This window comes from Barbus barbus (assembly GCF_936440315.1).
Source record: "Barbus barbus genome assembly, chromosome: 28".
In the NCBI taxonomy this organism is placed as follows: Eukaryota; Metazoa; Chordata; class Actinopteri; order Cypriniformes; family Cyprinidae; genus Barbus; species Barbus barbus.
This window is the reverse complement of record NC_136756.1, coordinates 2,896,755-2,915,749: the sequence shown is the minus strand read 5'-3', so window position 1 is coordinate 2,915,749 and position 18,995 is coordinate 2,896,755. Positions and strand designations below refer to the sequence as shown.

The following is an 18,995-nucleotide window of genomic DNA, read 5'->3' as shown; positions in this document are numbered from 1 at the left end:
GACCAAAGTGCTTTACCATAAAAACTAAAAATGAAAGCTACCTTTCACAGCAGCACTGATCTGTTTATTCAAATTTAGTGATGAATTCAAATTACCCCTAGATTCTGAACATGATCATCAAGCTTCGAGGACAGGGAACCCAGCTGACCAGCAAAAGTAGGTGACAAGGGAGAACCTACAATAAGAACCTCAGACTTGCTCTCATTTAAATGAAGAAAGTTGTTAGAGAGCCAGAGCTTAAAGTCAGTATAGCGTTCATGTACTTTGTCCAAAGAACATGAGTAATCTAGGCTCATGAGAACATAAAAATGAAGATAACTGGCATAAAAATGGTATGAAATACTGTACTTCTGAAAAATTGTGTCCAAAGGAAGCATACAAAGAACAGCAGTGGCTCCAAAATCGACCCCTGAGGAACACCACATACTAAAGGAGCCAATGTGGAAGAAAAGCCTCCTAAATGCACTGCAACCTTCCTGTCCTTTAAATACGATGCAAACCACTGAAGGGCTGTGCTCTGGACACCAACCCAACACTCAAGCAATTAAGAAGAATCTTATGGTCAATCGTATCAAAAGCTATGATCGAAGATCTAACAAAACTAAAACAGCATGTGATCCTGAATGCAAAGATAACAAAATATCGTTAAAGTAATGCAGATTAAAATAAAGTAGCGCAAATAGCCGCTGCACTGTAAATTTCAGTTGTCAGGACCCGGAGTACATCACTAACGCAGACGCAGTACATGACGTGTCCAGTAGGTGGCGCTAATAGTTCTAAAGAGTCAGCCTCCATTAGACAGACGAAGCATGTTTTCTCTCCAGCCCTGTAGGAGGCGGGACTGTCCCTAAAGCTGGTCTGCCAACCGCCATTAGACTGAGAGAAATAGTTTAAACAGTCTCAAGCATCAAGCAGAGTGTTGATAAATGTACTCTTAATTCATTTAGTTCATCATCATCATCATCATCATCATGACCCAAACAGACAGAGAGGCGGAGAATGGAAGAGACAGAGAGAAGGAGCAGCGCGGAGTGAAGAGACCCATAGTTCCTGCTGCTGTTCCAGAGCCATTACAGGAGGTGACTCTTACATCACAAACACTACTCAGACTGAAAATATATGCTATTTCAACACTCGGTGCTTGCAAGAAGTGACCATATCAAAACAGGTGTTAGTGTTAGTAATTTATTATATAGCTAATAGTAATAATACATATTTCTATTTTACTAGTAAGCATTCATTTGATATTAGTAAGAATGAACTCTATTTACTAACAGCCCGCATGAAAAAATAATTTATCGTAAATACTATAGTGTTTTTGAACCTTACTATAGTAAATTGTATTATACTGTATATATGTACAACACTTTGTTAATGAATGCTACAGCATAATGTAGTATTAACTATAGTGAACTGATAAATACTGTAGTATACTTTAGTTTCTTACTACAGTAAACTGTAGTGTTTTGTAGTATAATATACCCTATAGTTGTAGAAAACGTAGTACAGTATTGGGTAAAGTAATTAGTTTTTTTATTACTATAGTTGTTCATCTATAGAATTACCACAACAAATTAAATCGAAGTACTTTACTATAGTATGGTTCAAAACCACTATAGTAGTTACGATAAATTACTATAGTATTTTTTCACGTAGGAGCGATTTAATTCTTTCTAGTAATAGTTGTTTTCATTTCCAATTAATAATGGTCATAATAACTATTTTGCATTACTTATGTATGAAAACACGTTCTGGTTTGCTTCTCTAAATGTGAACCCTGGAGCACAAAACACAAAAATAAAGTGTTCATTTTTCTAAATTGAGATGTATGCATCATCTGAGAGCTGAATAAATAATCTTTCCATTGATGTATGGTTTGTTAGGATCGGACAATATTAGAAAATCTGGAATCTGAGGGTGCAAAAAAATCTAAATATTGAGAAAATCTCCTTTAAAGTTGTTCAAATGAAGTTCTTAGCAATGCATATTACTAATCAAAAATGAAGTTTTGATATATGTTACTGATGACTGCTTTTGTGCTGCAGGGTCATATATCTGAAATGTATTTGAGAATCTGAATTATACTGTAAACATCTGAAATAGTGTCTCATTTTGTATATGTGCACATCAAAGTTTTGGTTGAATTGCCGACTGTTTTGTTTTTTACTGAAACCTTTGTGTAAATAAGTCTTACTACTGGAACATATCTCCGATTATACTACTCCACTTTACTTAGTTACTTGTGAACTCTTATTAGTAAAATTAAAAATGGGAATAGATAGTCAGAAGCACCTCTGAATTCAAATAAACACACACTAATTTAGGAGAATGTTTTTTTTTTTATTGTTTGTTTGTTTATTTTCTGAAATGTTGATTGTCACTTTTAGCAAATTCAAGCTAACTTCATCGTCGTGATTCATCCCGGATCAAAAACCCTGCGGATGGGTCGGGCTACAGACACCGTACCTATAAGCGTTCCTCACGTCATCGCCCGCAGACACAAGCAGCCCGGTCAGCGCCGCTACGAGGACCAGTGCCTCTTACGAGAAGGACTAAATGCAAGTTACTTCACTGCCTCTCCATAACGGGTGCTAAATATTACTATGTTGAACATTTATAATAATGTAGCTAATGAAACACACTACCAGCTTTAAGAAGTCTCTTCTATTTGATTTCAATTTGAGATAAATGCTGTTCTTCTCAATAATCAGAATATTAGAATGATTTGAAATCCAAGGAATAAACTACATTTTAAAATATATTCAAATAGAAAACCGTTATTTTAAATAGTATTTCAACATTTGACTGTTTTTGCTGTACTTTGGATGAAATAAAGGCAGGCTTGGTGAGCAGAAGAGACTTCTTTAAAAAGCATTAAAAGATCTTACTGTTCAAAACCTTTTGACTGGTAGTCAATCAGTGGTTGATTGAACTGTGTATTGTCCCTCATCTGTTGTTCACTGATGCTTTAGTCAGCAGACAGTAATGAACAGAGACAAAATGGGCTAAAAATGGTCGACCAGGTGATCTGGTCCAAGAAAATGTCCAATGGTGTGAGAAGAACCCCGGTGTCTGCAGAGCAGGTACATCATACAGAAGATGGATCAGTATTGGGACTTGTGAGGTCTTCTTGTGAATTCTGAGTGTGTGTTTGCAGGCCAGATTATACAACAGACAAATACGTCCTGCTGTGCTGGACCCAAACTCCAAAGTGACCTGGACAAATACATCACATCAGCCTGAATATCTGGTAGGAGAAGAGGTGAGACAAAAGTCATAAAATAATCAATAACTCTCTTGCTTTCTCAAATGTGACGTCTTCTTACAAGATGTTTGTTGAAGAAAGGCTAATAATTAATGAAATCATACAATTGTAAAATGAAAACAAATAAGCCTCCTTTAAACTACTTAATTTGGCATCTTTATTCTTTTTGTCTGGATGTTTCAGCAGCACCTGAATGAGATGTTTTCTTCAAATATATATCATATCACAGTTAAATTCAGGAATACTTAACTTCTAGAAATCCTGCTGAAAGATCTGAAGGTACATTAAGAACAGGTTTCAGGAATACTTCATAAAATATATGACAAAATAATCACAATGTCATTTGTGACTGAACTGTGTCCTTACTTTAAATAAATATTTTTAAAATAAAAACAATCAAAATAAAAAACTTAAATGCTAAAAAAAAAAAAAAGTATGCAATAATGGAATACACTTTCTGCTGTAGAAAAACATTGTGTGTATTATCTAAAAATGATCTTTATCTTTCATTCTTTTTTAATAGGCGTACACATGCCATAATATTATTGAAAGGTAAAAGATCATAATTTAAAGGTAAAATTCAAAAGATCAAAAATGGAAATTCTGAAAAATGCGAATTTACTAACCCTCGTGTTGTTTCAAACCCATAAGATTTTCATTCATCTTTGATATACAAATGAGGGTGTTTTTAATGACAGCTGAGAGATTTCGGTCCCTCCATTATTAGTCCACGCAACCAAAACTAAAATCAAGCTTAAGTTCATGAAGAGCTTCTTAAAGAAATCCATATGCATCGAGAGGCTTAATCCAAGCCTTAGCAGATTTATTTATTTATTGCCAAACACCTTAGTTGTTTGGAATTTGCTTTGGTGAGCTCATCAGCAATAATAACAAACATTAAAATACATACACATACACAGCTATATATGCCCTACCAATTATAAGGAGTGAAATACAGATGCATAGACACCAGAGGAATTAAGAGCAATTTAATTTATATATAACCACTGGTCAATGCACATACACAGAACACATCAAACATGGTGAACAGAAGCTCAGCCGTGCCTGCTTGACATGCGATAACAATCCTCTCTCTGTCTCTGGTGATCAGGCGTTGTATGTGAACCCTACAGACTGCTACAGCCTCCACTGGCCCGTCTGCAGGGGCCATCTGAACATCCACAGCGGGCCGGGCGGCTCTCTCACCGCTGCGCTGGCGGACCTGGAGACCATCTGGTCTCACGCTATACAGAAACTTCTAGAAATCATGCTGAAGGATCTGAAGGTACATGAAGAGCAGGCTTCAGCTCGCTGATCTGGTTTCATTTCACCATATTTCAATGAATTTCACATGCGTTTGAATGATTTGACGACTTTTTGATATTTTTTTTTTAGTATTACAGATGCATCCTTCTGATCCCAGACATCTATAACAGGCAGCACGTGAAGGAAGTTGTTAATATGCTGCTGGATAAAATGGGCTTCTCAGGTATGTCACGGAAACCATTTGCACCTGCTGGCGAGACAGTTGTCATGTACACCTCATATTCCTCACCGTTTTTGATGGAATTTTTACCATGTAATGTTCTGTTGCTTTCAGAAATTGTTATATTGCAGAAATAAAATGTAAATATAAAGCTCTTCTTGCCCACACTTGTATGATCCCATTGACTAGTCCAGTGCTTCTGAAAGTTAGGGAGCTGGACTAGACTTCAGAAAGCATTCTGGTTCAATGAAATGAGAATCAGTTGTGGGGTTTAGTCAGTGGTAGTTCATCTTAGGTCTCATTCAGCACTGAAGCACACACACACTCACACACAGACACACACACATTTTGCTTGTTCTAGGGATGCCACGGTGAGAATTTTTTCCCACCAATTAATACACTTGTAACAACAACAGAGTTTCTGATTAAACTGCATATGATACAAGATAAGATATTTGTCAGTGACACTTGGTTCTGTAGACTTTACTTATTACTAATTAGTAGTTAGTAAGGTTGTTGTTAAGTTTAGGTATTAGGTAAGATCAAGGGATCTAAAATAATGTCAAGCAGAATAAGGCATCAATATGTGTTAATAAGTACTAATAAACAGCCCATTTACTAGTAATATGCATGCATAAAAATGTATCAAAAAGTCTTAAATTGTACAAGAAGTCTTAATTATGATTTAAAGAGGTCTTAAATTTGGGGACAGAAAGACCAAAGTTGCGATTATGGCTTAATGTGACAAACTTCAAAAGGCTCTGATTTTATTGAATATGAGCGTTGCGTGTTTCAAAGTCTGGTGCTGCGCTGCTTTGTGTTCTGTCGTTACCAGGGAAACCATTATTTCTGCCGTTCCGAAAGTGCCACCTGCTGGCAGAGAATGAATTTGCATTTTCAATAAGCCTGTTGTTTTTGTTCAGACCAATGTGAAAATCGACCTGTGTTTTTACCCTGGAAACACGTAGAGCTGAAAACGTGAACTGGTAGATCGATAAAGAGAAAATGCATTATAAAAATCTAAGCAGTAAAATTAATTTGTTATTTAGTTAATCTAAACATTTATTGGTAATAATTGTTTAAATTAATATAATAATTAATACTTTTGACTGGTTAAAGGCTGAAATGTGAGGTGTATCATTTTATAAAACATTTTGTTTTTGTAAAAACTTGTATCTGAACTGTAAATCATGCTTTTTACAGTTTAATATGTTACTATAGACATTGCCCTACCCCGCTCATATGCTATTAATTTTATGTGTGCGGGTCTTAAAGAGTCTTAAATTTGAGCTTAAAAATCCTGCACATACCCTGTGTTTTTTTTTCCTTTTTGGTTTGATACCAGATTCTTTGCCATCATCTAGTCAGTCATCTCTATGATACATGATAGTGAACTCCTGCTGTATGGAGCAGACACTTTAAGTCCAACTGAACTACATAGTTTTTTAAAAGGCAAAACACTGGTGGGGGCCGTGTGCGAAAGTCATGAAATCGGTGTAAGGCCCAACACTATAACACAGCCTAACTTGATCTCCTCTGCAGCTGTTGTTGTGCATCAGGAGTCGGTGTGTGTGACCTTTGGCAGCGGCCTGAGTAGTGCGTGTGTGGTGGATGTTGGTGACCAGAAGACCAGTGTGTGCTGCGTCGAGGACGGCGTGTCCCAACGCAGCTCCAGGTGAGAAAAACACACTGTAGGGCTGATGCGCTTTGTTATACGCTATGTTGTGTACTACAGTGCCCTCCAAAAGTATTGGAACAGTAAAGACAAAATTGCTCTGTTGGCTGTGGATTCAAGACATTTGCAAATATGATTAAAAGATGAATATGAGACAAAACTACAGAATGTCACATTTTATTATTGGGTGATTCAACACATAGATGTTTTACCAGCTAAGAGGTTCAGCACTTTTAGAGTTCATCCCTCTATCTGATGTGAGCATAAGTATTGGGACAGTTGCCTCACAGGTCTTTCTAAGAGATCAGCTGTGTCCTGTTGTATTAATTCTTCAGATATTAAAAGCAGGGAATGTGTCGTATCAGTTATATCCATTACTTCTGTATTCTGAATCTTGCATTCAGTGATGACACACACAAACCAGGATGAAGATGAGGGAGCTGACTTTGAGAGAAAAGCAAGTAATTTGGATGCTAAAAGAAAAGAGGAAGTCAATTAGAGCTCTAGAAAAAACAAAGGGCATGGAGAAATCAAGAGTTTGGAAACCACCAGCAAGCAACAAACACCTGATCAGCTGAAAAACCAACAGTAGTTGATGACAGACAAATCATAAAAGCTGTGAAAATGAATCCTAAAAGACGTGTCTGTAAAATCAGCAACAACTTCCAGAAAGCTGGGGTGATGCTCTGACAATCTACTGTCCTCAGGAGACTTTGACACAGAATTACAGATGCTACACAGCAAGATGCAAACCTCTGACCAGCACCAAACATAGAAAGGCAAGATTAGAGTTTGCAAAAAAGCACAAAGGTGAGCCAGAAGAGTTTTGGAACTGTGTTTATGGACCGATGAGACAAAGATGAACCTTTATCTAAGTGATGGGAAAGCAAAAATGTGGAGAAGAAAAGGGAACTGCAAATGATCCCAAGCATACAGCCTCATCTGTAAAGCATGGTGGAGGTGGTGGCATGGCATGGGCATGCATGGCTGTCTCTGGAACAGGCCCTCTCAACTTTACTGATGATTTAATGTATGATGACAGTAGCAGAATGAGTTTGGAAGGGTACAAAACCATCTTGCCTACCAATATTCAAGAAAATGCCACCAGATTCATTGGGAAGTGCTTCATATTGCATCAGGACAATGACCCAAAACACCCTGCCAGTTCAGTCAAGGAATTTATAAGAGCAAAGAAATGGAAAGTCTTAGATTGCCCAAGTTAATCTCCAGATTTAAATCTGATTGAACACCAGCTGAAGAGGAGAGTAAAGGCAGAAACTCACCAAAACAAGCAACAATTGGAATTGGCTTCATTAAAGGCTGGGAAAGTATTTCAAAGGATGAGAGCAAGAGTCTGGTGATGTCTATGGGTCACAGACTCACTGCTGTGATTGTGTGCAAGGGATCTGCAACTAAATAATAGCTTTTAATCTTTTATATCTGCCTTATGTTCAACTGTCCCAATACTTATGCTCTCATCAATGAGTGGGATGAACTCTAAAAGTGCTGCTCTTTTTATTTGGTAAAACATGTATGTATTGAAACGGCTAATAATAAAATGTGACATTCTGTAGTTTTGTCTCATATTCATCTTTTAATCATATTTGCAAATGTCTTGACTCCACAGCCAACAGAGATATTTTGTCTTTACTGCTCCAATACTTATGGAGGGCACTGTATGTTAAAGGGTTTTGTATTTTCTGAAGACAGTGCTTCTTGTGTAAAACTCAAACCAAAACAACACACCTCTCCTCAACAAGACACACTGAAGCACAAACACTACAGAATGATGATGCACACAAATTAGTGTTAGAGGATTGATCAGATTGTTGAATGTAATAGTGATGGCTGGTTAGCTCATGGTGGTAGTTTAGAAGTTAAAGGATTTGACAAACAGAACTGTCAGTGTTTGTTTTCTTGAGGACAGTAATCCAGATTCACGGTCACTGTTCTGCTGTTGATTTGTATTAAAAGGGGTCATGAACTGCCTTTTGTTTTTTTTATTTTGCACTGTTCTCTGGGGGGGGGGGGCAAAGTATGGTGACCATACTCAGAATTTGTGCTCTGCATTTAACCCATCCAAGTGTACACTCAGTAGTGAACATACACCTGGAGCAGTGGGCAGCCAACGCTGCAGCACCCGGGGAGCAGTTGGGGGTTCGGTGCTTTGCTCAAGGGTCTCACCTCAGTCGTGGTATTGAGGAGGAGAGAGTGTTGGTTATTCACTCCCCCACCTACAATCCCTGCCAGACCTGAGACTCAAACCCACAACCTTCAGGTTACAAATCAAACTCTCTATCCACTAGGCCACGGCCATTGTGAAGATGTTTACATCAAAAAACATCATAATTTAGAAGTAATAAGCTATTGATTTGTCCTGTTTTTAACCTCCCTCATCAGAACGCTCTCTTTGAATAGGCGTGGAGGATTGTAGACTCTGAAGTAAACGCCCCCTGCTGTGATTGGCTAAGAGTTGTGTATGATTGACAGCTTACATTCCTCACAGATGGATGCTGCTGTGATTTAGGTTAAAAAGGCATAAATAACTCAATACATATGAAACGATCTGTTTAACAGACACCGCAAGATGAATATGAGACAAAATATATATATACAGTTGAGCTCATAAATTTACATGCCCCTTGCAGAATATGCAAACATGTTAATCATTTTAACTAAATAAGAGGGATCATGAAAATTGCATGTTATTTTTTAACACTGTCCTGAATAAGCTATTTAGCATAACAGATGCTTATTACAGATGCTCATAACTGATTCTCCACAAGTCAAAATAATAACTGAATTTATAAAAATGAAATGCCTTATTCAGGAGAGTACTAAATCTTGAGCACAAGTGTATATTTATATTTAGTGCGCACACACACGTGTAAATATGTGCGTGTATATATATACAGTCATGGTCAGAATTATTGGCACCCTTGGTAAATACGATCAAAGAAGGCTGTGAAAATTAATCTGCATTGTTAATCCTTTTGATCTTTTATTTAAAAAATTCACAAAAATCTATGCTTTCATTGTAGAATAAGAATTTAAAATTGGGGAAATATCATTATGAAATAAATGTTTTTCTCTAATACACATTGGACACAATTAACGGCACCCTTTTATTCAATACTTCTTGAAACCTCCATTTGTCAGTTTAACAGCTCTAAATGTTCTCCTATAATGCCTGATGAGGTTAGAGAACACCTGACAAGAGATCAGAGACCATTCCTTCATCCAGAATCACTCCAGATCCTTTAGATTCACAGCTCCATGATGCTGCTTCTTCTCTTCAGTTCACCTCTCTCATTTTCTACAGGGTTCAGGTCAGAGGACTGGAATGGCCAGCAGAAGCTTGGTTTTGTGCTCAGAGACCCATTTTTGTGTTGTTTTTGAGGTTTGTGTTTGGATTATTGTCCGGTTGGAAGATCCAAACATGACCCATTATAAGATTTCTAACAGAGTCAGTCACTTATTGATTTTTTATCTGTTGGTATTTGATAGGATCCATGATGCCATGTGTCTAAACAAGATGTCCAGGAGATCTCCAGCAGAAATATAGGCCCACAACATCAGAAATACAGCAGTATATTTCATTGTACACATGGGGTACTTTTTATCCCTGTGTTCACCAAAGCCATCTGTGTTTGCTGCTAAAAAGCTCATTTTTTAGTTTCATCTGACCATAGAAGCCAGTCCCATTTGAAGTGCCAGTCCTGTCTGATAACTGAATATGCTGGAGTTTGTTTTTGGATGAGCTAGGAGAATTTTTCTTGAAATCCTCCCAAACAACATGTGGTGATGAAGATGCTGTTTGACTATTTTTTTTTAAGGTTTTCTGACCACGAGACTCAACCATTTTCTGCAATTCTCCAGCTGTGATCCTTGGAGAGTCTTTAGCCACTCAAACTCTCCTCCTCACCGTTCATTAGGACGATATAGACACACATCCTCTTCCAGGCAGTTTCGTAACATTTTCTGTTGATTGGAAATTCTTAATTATTGCCCTGATGGAGGAAATGGGAATTTTCACTGCTCTAGCTCTTTTCTTAAAGCCACTTCACTAATTTGTGAAGCTCAATTATCTTTTGCTGCACATCAGAAATATATTCTTTGTTTTTTCTCATTGATGGATGATTAAGAGAATTTTCTCTGCTATTTATATTTATATATTCTGTGAAACAGGAAGTCATGGCTGGATAATGTCATGTTCATAATCACCCTGGAGTGCTCAAAATTGTGAATATGAATGGGAATATACTTCAGAGATATTTTACTCATAAGAACTTCTAGGGGTACCAATAATTGTGTCCAACGTGTATTTGAGAAAAACATTTATTTCATAATCAGATGTTCCCCCTTTTTCAATTGTTTTAGTTCAATGAAAGGTTAGATTTCTTTTTTTTTTTTCTTTTTTTTTTTATAAAAGGTCAAAAGGATTCATTAATAATGCAGGTTTATTTTCAGAGCCTTCTTTGATCATATTTACCAAGGGTGCCAATAATTCTGACCATGATTGTGTGTGTGTGTGTGTGTGTGTGTATATATATATATATATATATATATATATATATATATATACACACACACACACACATATATGCCCCTTATTTTTCTATTGAAAACGATGTTAGTCCCATATTTTCATGTGTAACGATCTCACGATCTCTTATTGGTGTCTCTTATCTCTTCTGTCATGCAGCACAGTAAACACAATCAAGAATACTACGAGCTGTTGTGCCGTCACTGTTGAATGCATGTGTTTTTCTTGTGCAGGTTGTGTCTTGCATACGGAGGCTCGGATGTGACGCGGTGTTTTTTCTGGCTCATGCAGAGAGCTGGATTTCCCTATAGAGAATGTCAGCTCAGCAACAAACTGGACTGTATGTTACTGCAGCAGCTCAAAGAGTCCTTCTGTCATCTGGATCAGGTGACCGCACAGCACATGGCGCTAAACACATTTAGTCTGCCTTTTGTCAGTATTTAGTAAGGCTGGGCGGTATGACAGTACATATCGTTACAGCGGAATAAAGTGTCCATCGTTAGAGATTTTGCTGTATCGTGTATTCCCCGATATGCAAATATATCTGCATAGCATAATATTACTTAAAAGTTATATACACCTTTGAGTGATAAGGAAACATGCATGAATGAGACAATAAAGAGTGGGACACACTTGATAGAGTTAAGTTCAAGTTGATCTTTATTGTGCAATAAGCAACAATCCGCTGCTCGCGCTGACTGACACACAGCCGAAGCCGAGTGCTTGAATGGTCAAATACGCACACAATTATGCCAAAATGCCCGTCGCGTGGAGTATTAACGTGTAAACAGTCGGTTATGTGTTAAATAAATATAAACAGTTGAGTGAAATCCGGATGTGTATCAGTGTGTTGGATCCGTGTAGTTGGTCTTAAAGGGACAGCAGTCTAATTCAGCTGTTGCTGTCTGTCATTATTAATGTTAATCACTCACTGCACTTGACTGAATCATTTTTAGATCTTTAATAACAATCAGTTCATGTTTGATTGATACAGCGAAGACTATGCAGTCTTTTATTTATATACTATTCAATTTCTGTAATATTTCTTACTACATGTTAAATAAACCTAGCCTTCTGTATCTGTTTGTTATTTATTTGTTCTATTGTGTTTGTAATTTTCTTCTTAATTTTAATAACAAGAATAAAATAAAAATAGCTATATCGAGTTATATATCGTTATTGTGAAATAAAATTTCTCATTATATGAAATAAGATTGTGGTCATATGGCCCACCCCTAGGTGTCATTTTGCTCTTAAATGGCTTACAAGTGCTGTATTTAATGCAAGAAGTAACATACAGTCATATGTAAATGATATTTATACTACAGTCAAACATGCCCACAAGTCACAAGACAAAATAATCCCAAAACTAGTTCAGTTAGGGAAAAAAAACACAAAGAATTGAGTCTTGTATAAATATAAATAAGTATATATGTCTATTTTACATCATATTATGCTTTCTAATCTGATGTACTATTGATTTTTCTGCAGGATATTTCTGGGCTGCAAGATCACGAGTTTCGCACATGTTTCCCTGATTCTCCAGTGCTGCTGTATCAGTTACGATTAGGAGATGAGAAGCTCCAGGTAGAGACGGACCGGATTGTGTGCCATTAGAGGTGGTTTAGCGCATGTCTGCTAATTGACTTCTGCGATCATTGTTCTGTTTTATAGGCACCCATGACATTATTCTACCCTGCTGCGTTTGGAATAGTGGGGCAGAAGATGACATCGCTGCTGCATCGCTCTCAAGGAGACGCAGAGGATCCACATGATGAGCACTTCCTCCTGACCACACAGAGCAAACAAGACCAGGTGCAACTCTCTACAGTTCCTGAGCGTCTGTATTCTTCTGCCAAAAACCTAGATGATTCAGCTGATTGAGGGATTTGAGTCTGATTTGCCTGTGTTAAGAGAAAATCACTGGGCGGTGCAGAAGCACAATACTTATGCAGCATGCCATTTCATTGCGCTGTGGCCACTAATGCACAACAGCAAACATGCAACCACTACAGTCTGATTCAAATGAACCAGTTCTGTTACACCCCAGAGAGTCTAAAGCAGGGGTCATCAAACTTGATCCTGGAGGGCCGGTGTCCTGCAGAGTTTAGCTCCAACTTGCCTCAACACACCTGCCAGGAAGCTTGAAGTATACCTAGTAAGAGCTTGATTAGCTGCTTCATGTGTGTTTGATTAGGGTTGGAGCTAAACTCTGCAGGACACCAGCCCTCCAGGACCGAACTTGGTGACCCCTTGCCTAAAGGATGTATCTATCAGGCAATTTACAATATTAGAGGATTGTCTGACAGACATTAAAATAGGAATTATACTCAACAATGCTAAAATAATCTGTAAAAAACTAGGGCTGTCAGTTTAACGCGTTAATTTATGAAAAAGTTATGAAAAAATAATGTGATTAAAATATTTTAACGCAGTTAACGCACTGGCCCCACCCCCAGACCTGTACGTCATCTTACATTTCATACAGTTGACAAATATGATGCAGGGCAACAACTTCATAAATGCAGTTAATGCCCTAAAATTCAAGATACTGGGTTTTTGTCTCATATTTGTATCACATTATCACACAAGCAGCGAGAGCAGTATCATACGAGTGCTGTTTGTCCCGAATATAACGAGTGCAAATGTGATTTTACACAACAGGTAAGTAAATAAGAAGTGAATATTGTGTTATATTTTAAACCCAATATTGCCTGTTTTTGCTCAGTTTTGCCAACAAAAATATTACCTATAAAGCCACAGTAGAATTGTTGAGTGTCTGTGAGTTTAGTTTCTGAATGAATCCGTGTTTTGAACGAATCGGGTGAATCAATGATTCAAAGACTCAATCATAGAGAGAGCCGTTTACTGAATTCATGAATGAATCAGCCGTTTGAACGAATAGATTTAAAGACTCATAAAGACATTTACCACCACCTGCTGGTAGTTTAAAAGGTGGGGGGGGGGGCTTTAAAGGAATAGTTCACCCAAACAAATGTAATTGTCATCATTTACTCAAACCTAAATGACTTATTTTCTTTTGTTGAACATAAAAGAAGGTATTTTGAAGACTGTTGTTTCTCAAATGATCTTCTTTTTTGTTTTATCGTTTATGTTAGGCCATTGTAGCCTAAACATTTATGTGTAATACATTTTGTTGAATCAAATAAAATATTTCTTTCTAAAGATACTATTTGTAATGTCTACTTAACACTTTCTCTTTTAACGCAAAAATAGCAATAAATAATCTTTTGGGGATATTTTCACAGCCAAATGTAATTTGCGATTAATCGACACATGTAATTAATTAGATTAAAATTTTTGATCGACTGACAGCCCTAGTAAAAACAGCATCGCTAAGTATAATCAGCTGCAGAATCAAAATTCAACATTTGTTGAAAATTTTCTCTACACTTTAATCTGCCTTCAGGTAGATGAGTTTGTTCATGGGTTGATTTGGAGATTCATTTGATTTGATTTGGAGGTTCAGATCTGTAGAAATGTGTCACTGCATCAATGGATGCGAATGGGTGCCGTCAGAATGAGAGTCCAAACAGCTGATAAAAACATCACAATAATCCACACCACTCCAGTCCATCAGTTAACATCTGGAGAAGACTAAATCAGTGTGTTTGTAAAAAACAAATTCATCATTAAGTTGTTTTTCAGACCGTTGCTTCTGGCTAAAATACAAGTCCTTTATCCATAATAAAGTGTCTCATCTGAATCAGGAGAGAAATCTGCACTGATCAAGCACTGTGTACAAGCCAAGGCTGCTCTAAACAAATCTGTGGCTGGATTTTGATGTGAGAGGACAAAAGGTGATGGACTTTTTCACATTTAGTCATTTAGCAGACGATTTATCCAAAGCAATTTACAAATGAGGATAATAGAAGCAATCAAACCAACAGAAGAGCAACGACATGTAAGTGCTGTGACAAGTCCCAGTGAGTGTAATGCAGTACACAATTTTTTATGGACTTTCTTTTTTGTGGACTCATTATGGACTCATATTTTAGCCAGAAGTGACCGTTTGAAGGTAAAAGTATTTTAATAATAGATTGGTTTCTTACAAATACAGCTTTTGTCTTCTCAAGATATTAACTGATGGACTGGAGTGGTGTGAATTACTTGTGTTTTTATCAGCTGTTTGGACTCAAGTGATGTAATGCTACATTTCTCCAAACCTAATGAAGAAACAAACTCAGCTGCTACTTTGACGGATGAGTAAAGTTTTAGCAAATTTTAATTTCCGTGTGAACTATTCCTTTAAACACCATGTTTATCTTCTTTCAGCCTGTTCAAACTGAACAGATGAGGAATGGAGGAGTGTAATCTCACTGTGTTTCTCTCTCACACAGTCTTCTAAAGCCACAACAGACCGCAAATTATTCCCTAAGCCTGCTGGATTTGAGGGGGAATCCAACATGTGCGACCCATCAGAGAAGGGAAATCTTACTCATGATCTGGAGCTGGGTCACGCTCAAGCCGAGTGCCTCGTCGGTGGAGCGGATGCAGAAGAAACATCGTCAGCTCTGTTGTCCAGGAAGACGGCCGTGACTCAGTTTGAGGGAAAAGCACTTGGTGTGGATAAAGCCATCTTACACAGCATTGACTCCTGCGGTAAATACTGACTTTACCAACACATGGGTGAATCTCACAAAGACCTGGGGGCAAATCTGACCCACTAATTAAAGGGATAGTTCACCCAAAAATGAAAATTTGGTGTTTATCTGCTTACCCCAAGGGCATCCAAGATGAAGGTGACTTTGTTTCTTCAGTAGAACACAAACAAAGATTTTTAACTCAAACCGTTGCAGTCTGTCAGTCCTATAATGGCAGTCAATGGGACCCACGGCTTTGAGAGAAAAAAAAACATACACAGACAAAACCAAATTAAACCCTGCGGCTCGTGAAGATACATTAAGGTGTAAAGATACGAAACGATCGGTCTGTGCAAGAAACTGAACAGTGTTTATATAGTTTTTTACCTTGGATCCGCCACACTGTCCACTGAGCGCGTTCACAACGTGTTTTTTTTTTTATTTTGACTCGTACAATGTATTGTTGGCGATTGCTACAAATATACCCGTGCTACTTATGACTGCTTTTGTGCTCCAGAGACACATATTTGATTTCAAACATTTCTTTATTATATTTTGGTACTAAAGCCTTACAGCATGTGTTTATGGGTCTATTTTCACAGCCTCAGATGAAACGAAGCGTAAAATGTACAGCTGTATTCTGCTAGTTGGTGGTGGCCTGCTGTTTCACGGAGCACAAGAGTTTCTGCAGCATCGCATCCTCAATAAGATGCCTCCATCTTTCCGTTGTCTGGTGGAGAACGTCGATGTCATCACACGACCGAAGGTATGTGTGTGAGAGCAGAATTTAAAAAGCTATTGATGACTTAATAAAAGTGTATTTGTATATAGTGATTGAAGTGCTTTCATGGTCATGATGGCATCCTTCAGAAAGCGCTGTGAGGAAGAGACACATTGCAATGACCTTTTCTTCTCAAATGTATTCCGTGTTTGTCTTAGTTGAGCTGATGCAGTGTTCTTTACAGATGTCATTTAATTAAAACTTTGCTAATCGTATTTGCTCCAAAACCATTCATATTGAGAATAAATATGCATGCATATTTAAAGGGATAGCTCACCCAAAAATCTAAGATGTAGGTGACTTTTTTTCTTCAGTAGAACAGTAATGAAGATTTTGAGCTGAAACTGTGGTCCTTATTGATTCGTAAAATGCAAGTCAGTGCACTGTAAAAAAAAAAAAAAGGTTGAGCCAACTTAAAAGTTTAAGGCAACCAGCTTCAGCAGATTTTTGAGTTTTCAACTTATTTTTTAGGAAATTTCTCAACTTTTTGTTGTATTAACTTAAAACAAGCAGTCTAATAAGCTGGTTGCCTTAAACCTTTAAGTTTGCCCAACTTTCTTTTTTTTACAGTGTGGCTGCCTATTTTTGAGACCAAAAAAAGGCATATTTAGCAAAACCACAAAATCAAAACCCATGGCTCCTGATGATATGTTCAGAACTTATGAAGTGAAATGGTCGTCTGTGCAAGAAACTAAAACTTTTTCAGTTTATATGTAGGATGAACCGAAAATTACAAATCTGATGGTTTCTTATTGTATCATTGACAAACTAAAGAACTACACTACATTTCTTACTGTACCTACTAGCTAGTAGCCTCTAGTGTGAAATTTACATCCAAATTTAAGTTTGAATAAGAGTTACTCAGGAGTCACCGACTGTAGTGTAAAGTGACTTGCTGCACTGTGATAGTTAACAGAATATTCCCACGCAGGACCTGGATTCTCGTGTGATCGCGTGGAAGGGTGGAGCCGTGCTGGCGTGTTTGGACACCACGCAGGAGCTCTGGATTCACCAGCGAGAGTGGCAGCGCTTCGGTGTCCGTATGCTCCGTGAGCGGGCCGCCTTTGTCTGGTGATCCCAGACAACACGAGCCATGTTTTGTTCTTATGTTTGGGACATGTCAATCTAGCTGTATAATGATATAAACAATGCAATCATCTTGCAAGTACTTTGTTTTGGATAATAATATAATAATATTAATCATAGTAGATGTTTATGAAAAAACAGTGGCAGTTTTTCATAAAAATTCTGCATTTTTATATTTTCAATTTTCTCCACTCTAACCAGGACAAAACCATGCACTGTAACAGTTGATGTAAATAGTTTCTTACAAAAATCTAAAATCTAAAAGATTCATATTAAAAGTTGTTCTTTTCCTTTAAAGTGTTATACAGCAGTTCTAGTCCTGGAATCGGATTGGCTGAGCAACGGTGGTGTTGTAGCATCTCATAATGTAATAAAAGCAAGTTATTTGTAGTGTTCATAATGGTCTAATTTTCTCAAAACATCTTGTAAGTTGAATGTTATAAATATTAATTAGAATCTACAGTAAAACAGTATCAGGTAATTAATTACATTGTTGCATAATGTAGTAAGTTATTTTATGAGAACCCTCAAAAAGAATGACTCCTTTCTAGACATCATAGATGTGGCAACTGCTGAGAAACCATGACACTGTTTACATTTCTGCATTTAGCAGACGTTTAAAGTGACTTACAGTAGAGAGAAACGTAAGCAATTTAGAGCCAACGATATTTGTAATATTCAATGCCAGGTTTATTAGACTGCTTGATTAGTAAACCTGCTATAGAGCAGTGGAGCGATTCAGAGACTATCAGGATAGTTGTGTGCCGAGGTGGATAAAGTACACAGCTCCATTACTTGAGGGAAAGTACAGATCCTGCTGGTCAAATATTACTCCATTACAAGTGAATGTTGTAAAGACAAACGTACAGAAGTACTTGCTTTTAAAAGTACTTAAATACTAAAAGTACATTTTCCTTCTTTGTCAATCTACTGTTTTGTTGTTGTATGTAATACTTGCAATACCTTCTCTGAAGCAACTTACAATACTAATATCTATGTGCACCATTTATCCACATTAGAACCGAGTGGACAGTGAGACCGCTGCAAATACAGACTAAGAAAGAAAAAAACTAAACCCAGCAACACAATTCTAGCTCTATAACTTTACAACAGCAACACTGCTTTAACAAAAAAGCAAAACGGCAACAGATTTGACATCAAAAAAGACATTTCAAAAACGCTCTCTAATCACTCTTGTGGTAATGTAATGTCTTATACAGAACGGTCTGTGCAGTGCTGCTACTTCAAGTCCAACACCTACAGTATTGTGCTTTGTTAGGAGACACACACAATAGTTCTTCTGTGGCTTTATAGCTAATATTTCACTTACACAATGTAGCAAAATAAGACAATACTGTGTCTAATATCACAATATTAACTTCTTATTATTGAATTGTAAATAAATATCACATTTACAACTGGTCAGTGTTCAAAAAATGCTGTGAAATCACTTCATGTAGCCCTACAAGAGTGATTACTGATAGACTGTCTAAAAAAAGTCACATTTTAGAGAAGAAAAAAATCACCCACTGGCTTTCAAAGCTGCTAACAA

At 37.2% G+C, this 18,995-nt stretch overlaps 1 protein-coding gene across 1 annotated transcript; it reads left to right on the top strand.

Moving 5' to 3' along the window:
• The first annotated feature begins 800 nt into the window (after positions 1–800).
• Positions 801–18,499, top strand: actr8 (actin related protein 8). The gene is made up of 13 exons (XM_079382348.1): positions 801–1,079; positions 2,388–2,558; positions 2,973–3,083; positions 3,158–3,262; positions 4,377–4,550; positions 4,661–4,754; positions 6,294–6,426; positions 11,206–11,359; positions 12,464–12,559; positions 12,647–12,787; positions 15,334–15,595; positions 16,179–16,342; positions 17,289–18,499. Exons 1-13 carry the CDS (start codon positions 972–974, stop codon positions 17,430–17,432), a joined length of 1,857 nt encoding a protein of 618 aa, XP_079238474.1. The 5' UTR covers positions 801–971; the 3' UTR covers positions 17,433–18,499.
• The last annotated feature ends 496 nt before the right edge of the window (positions 18,500–18,995 follow it).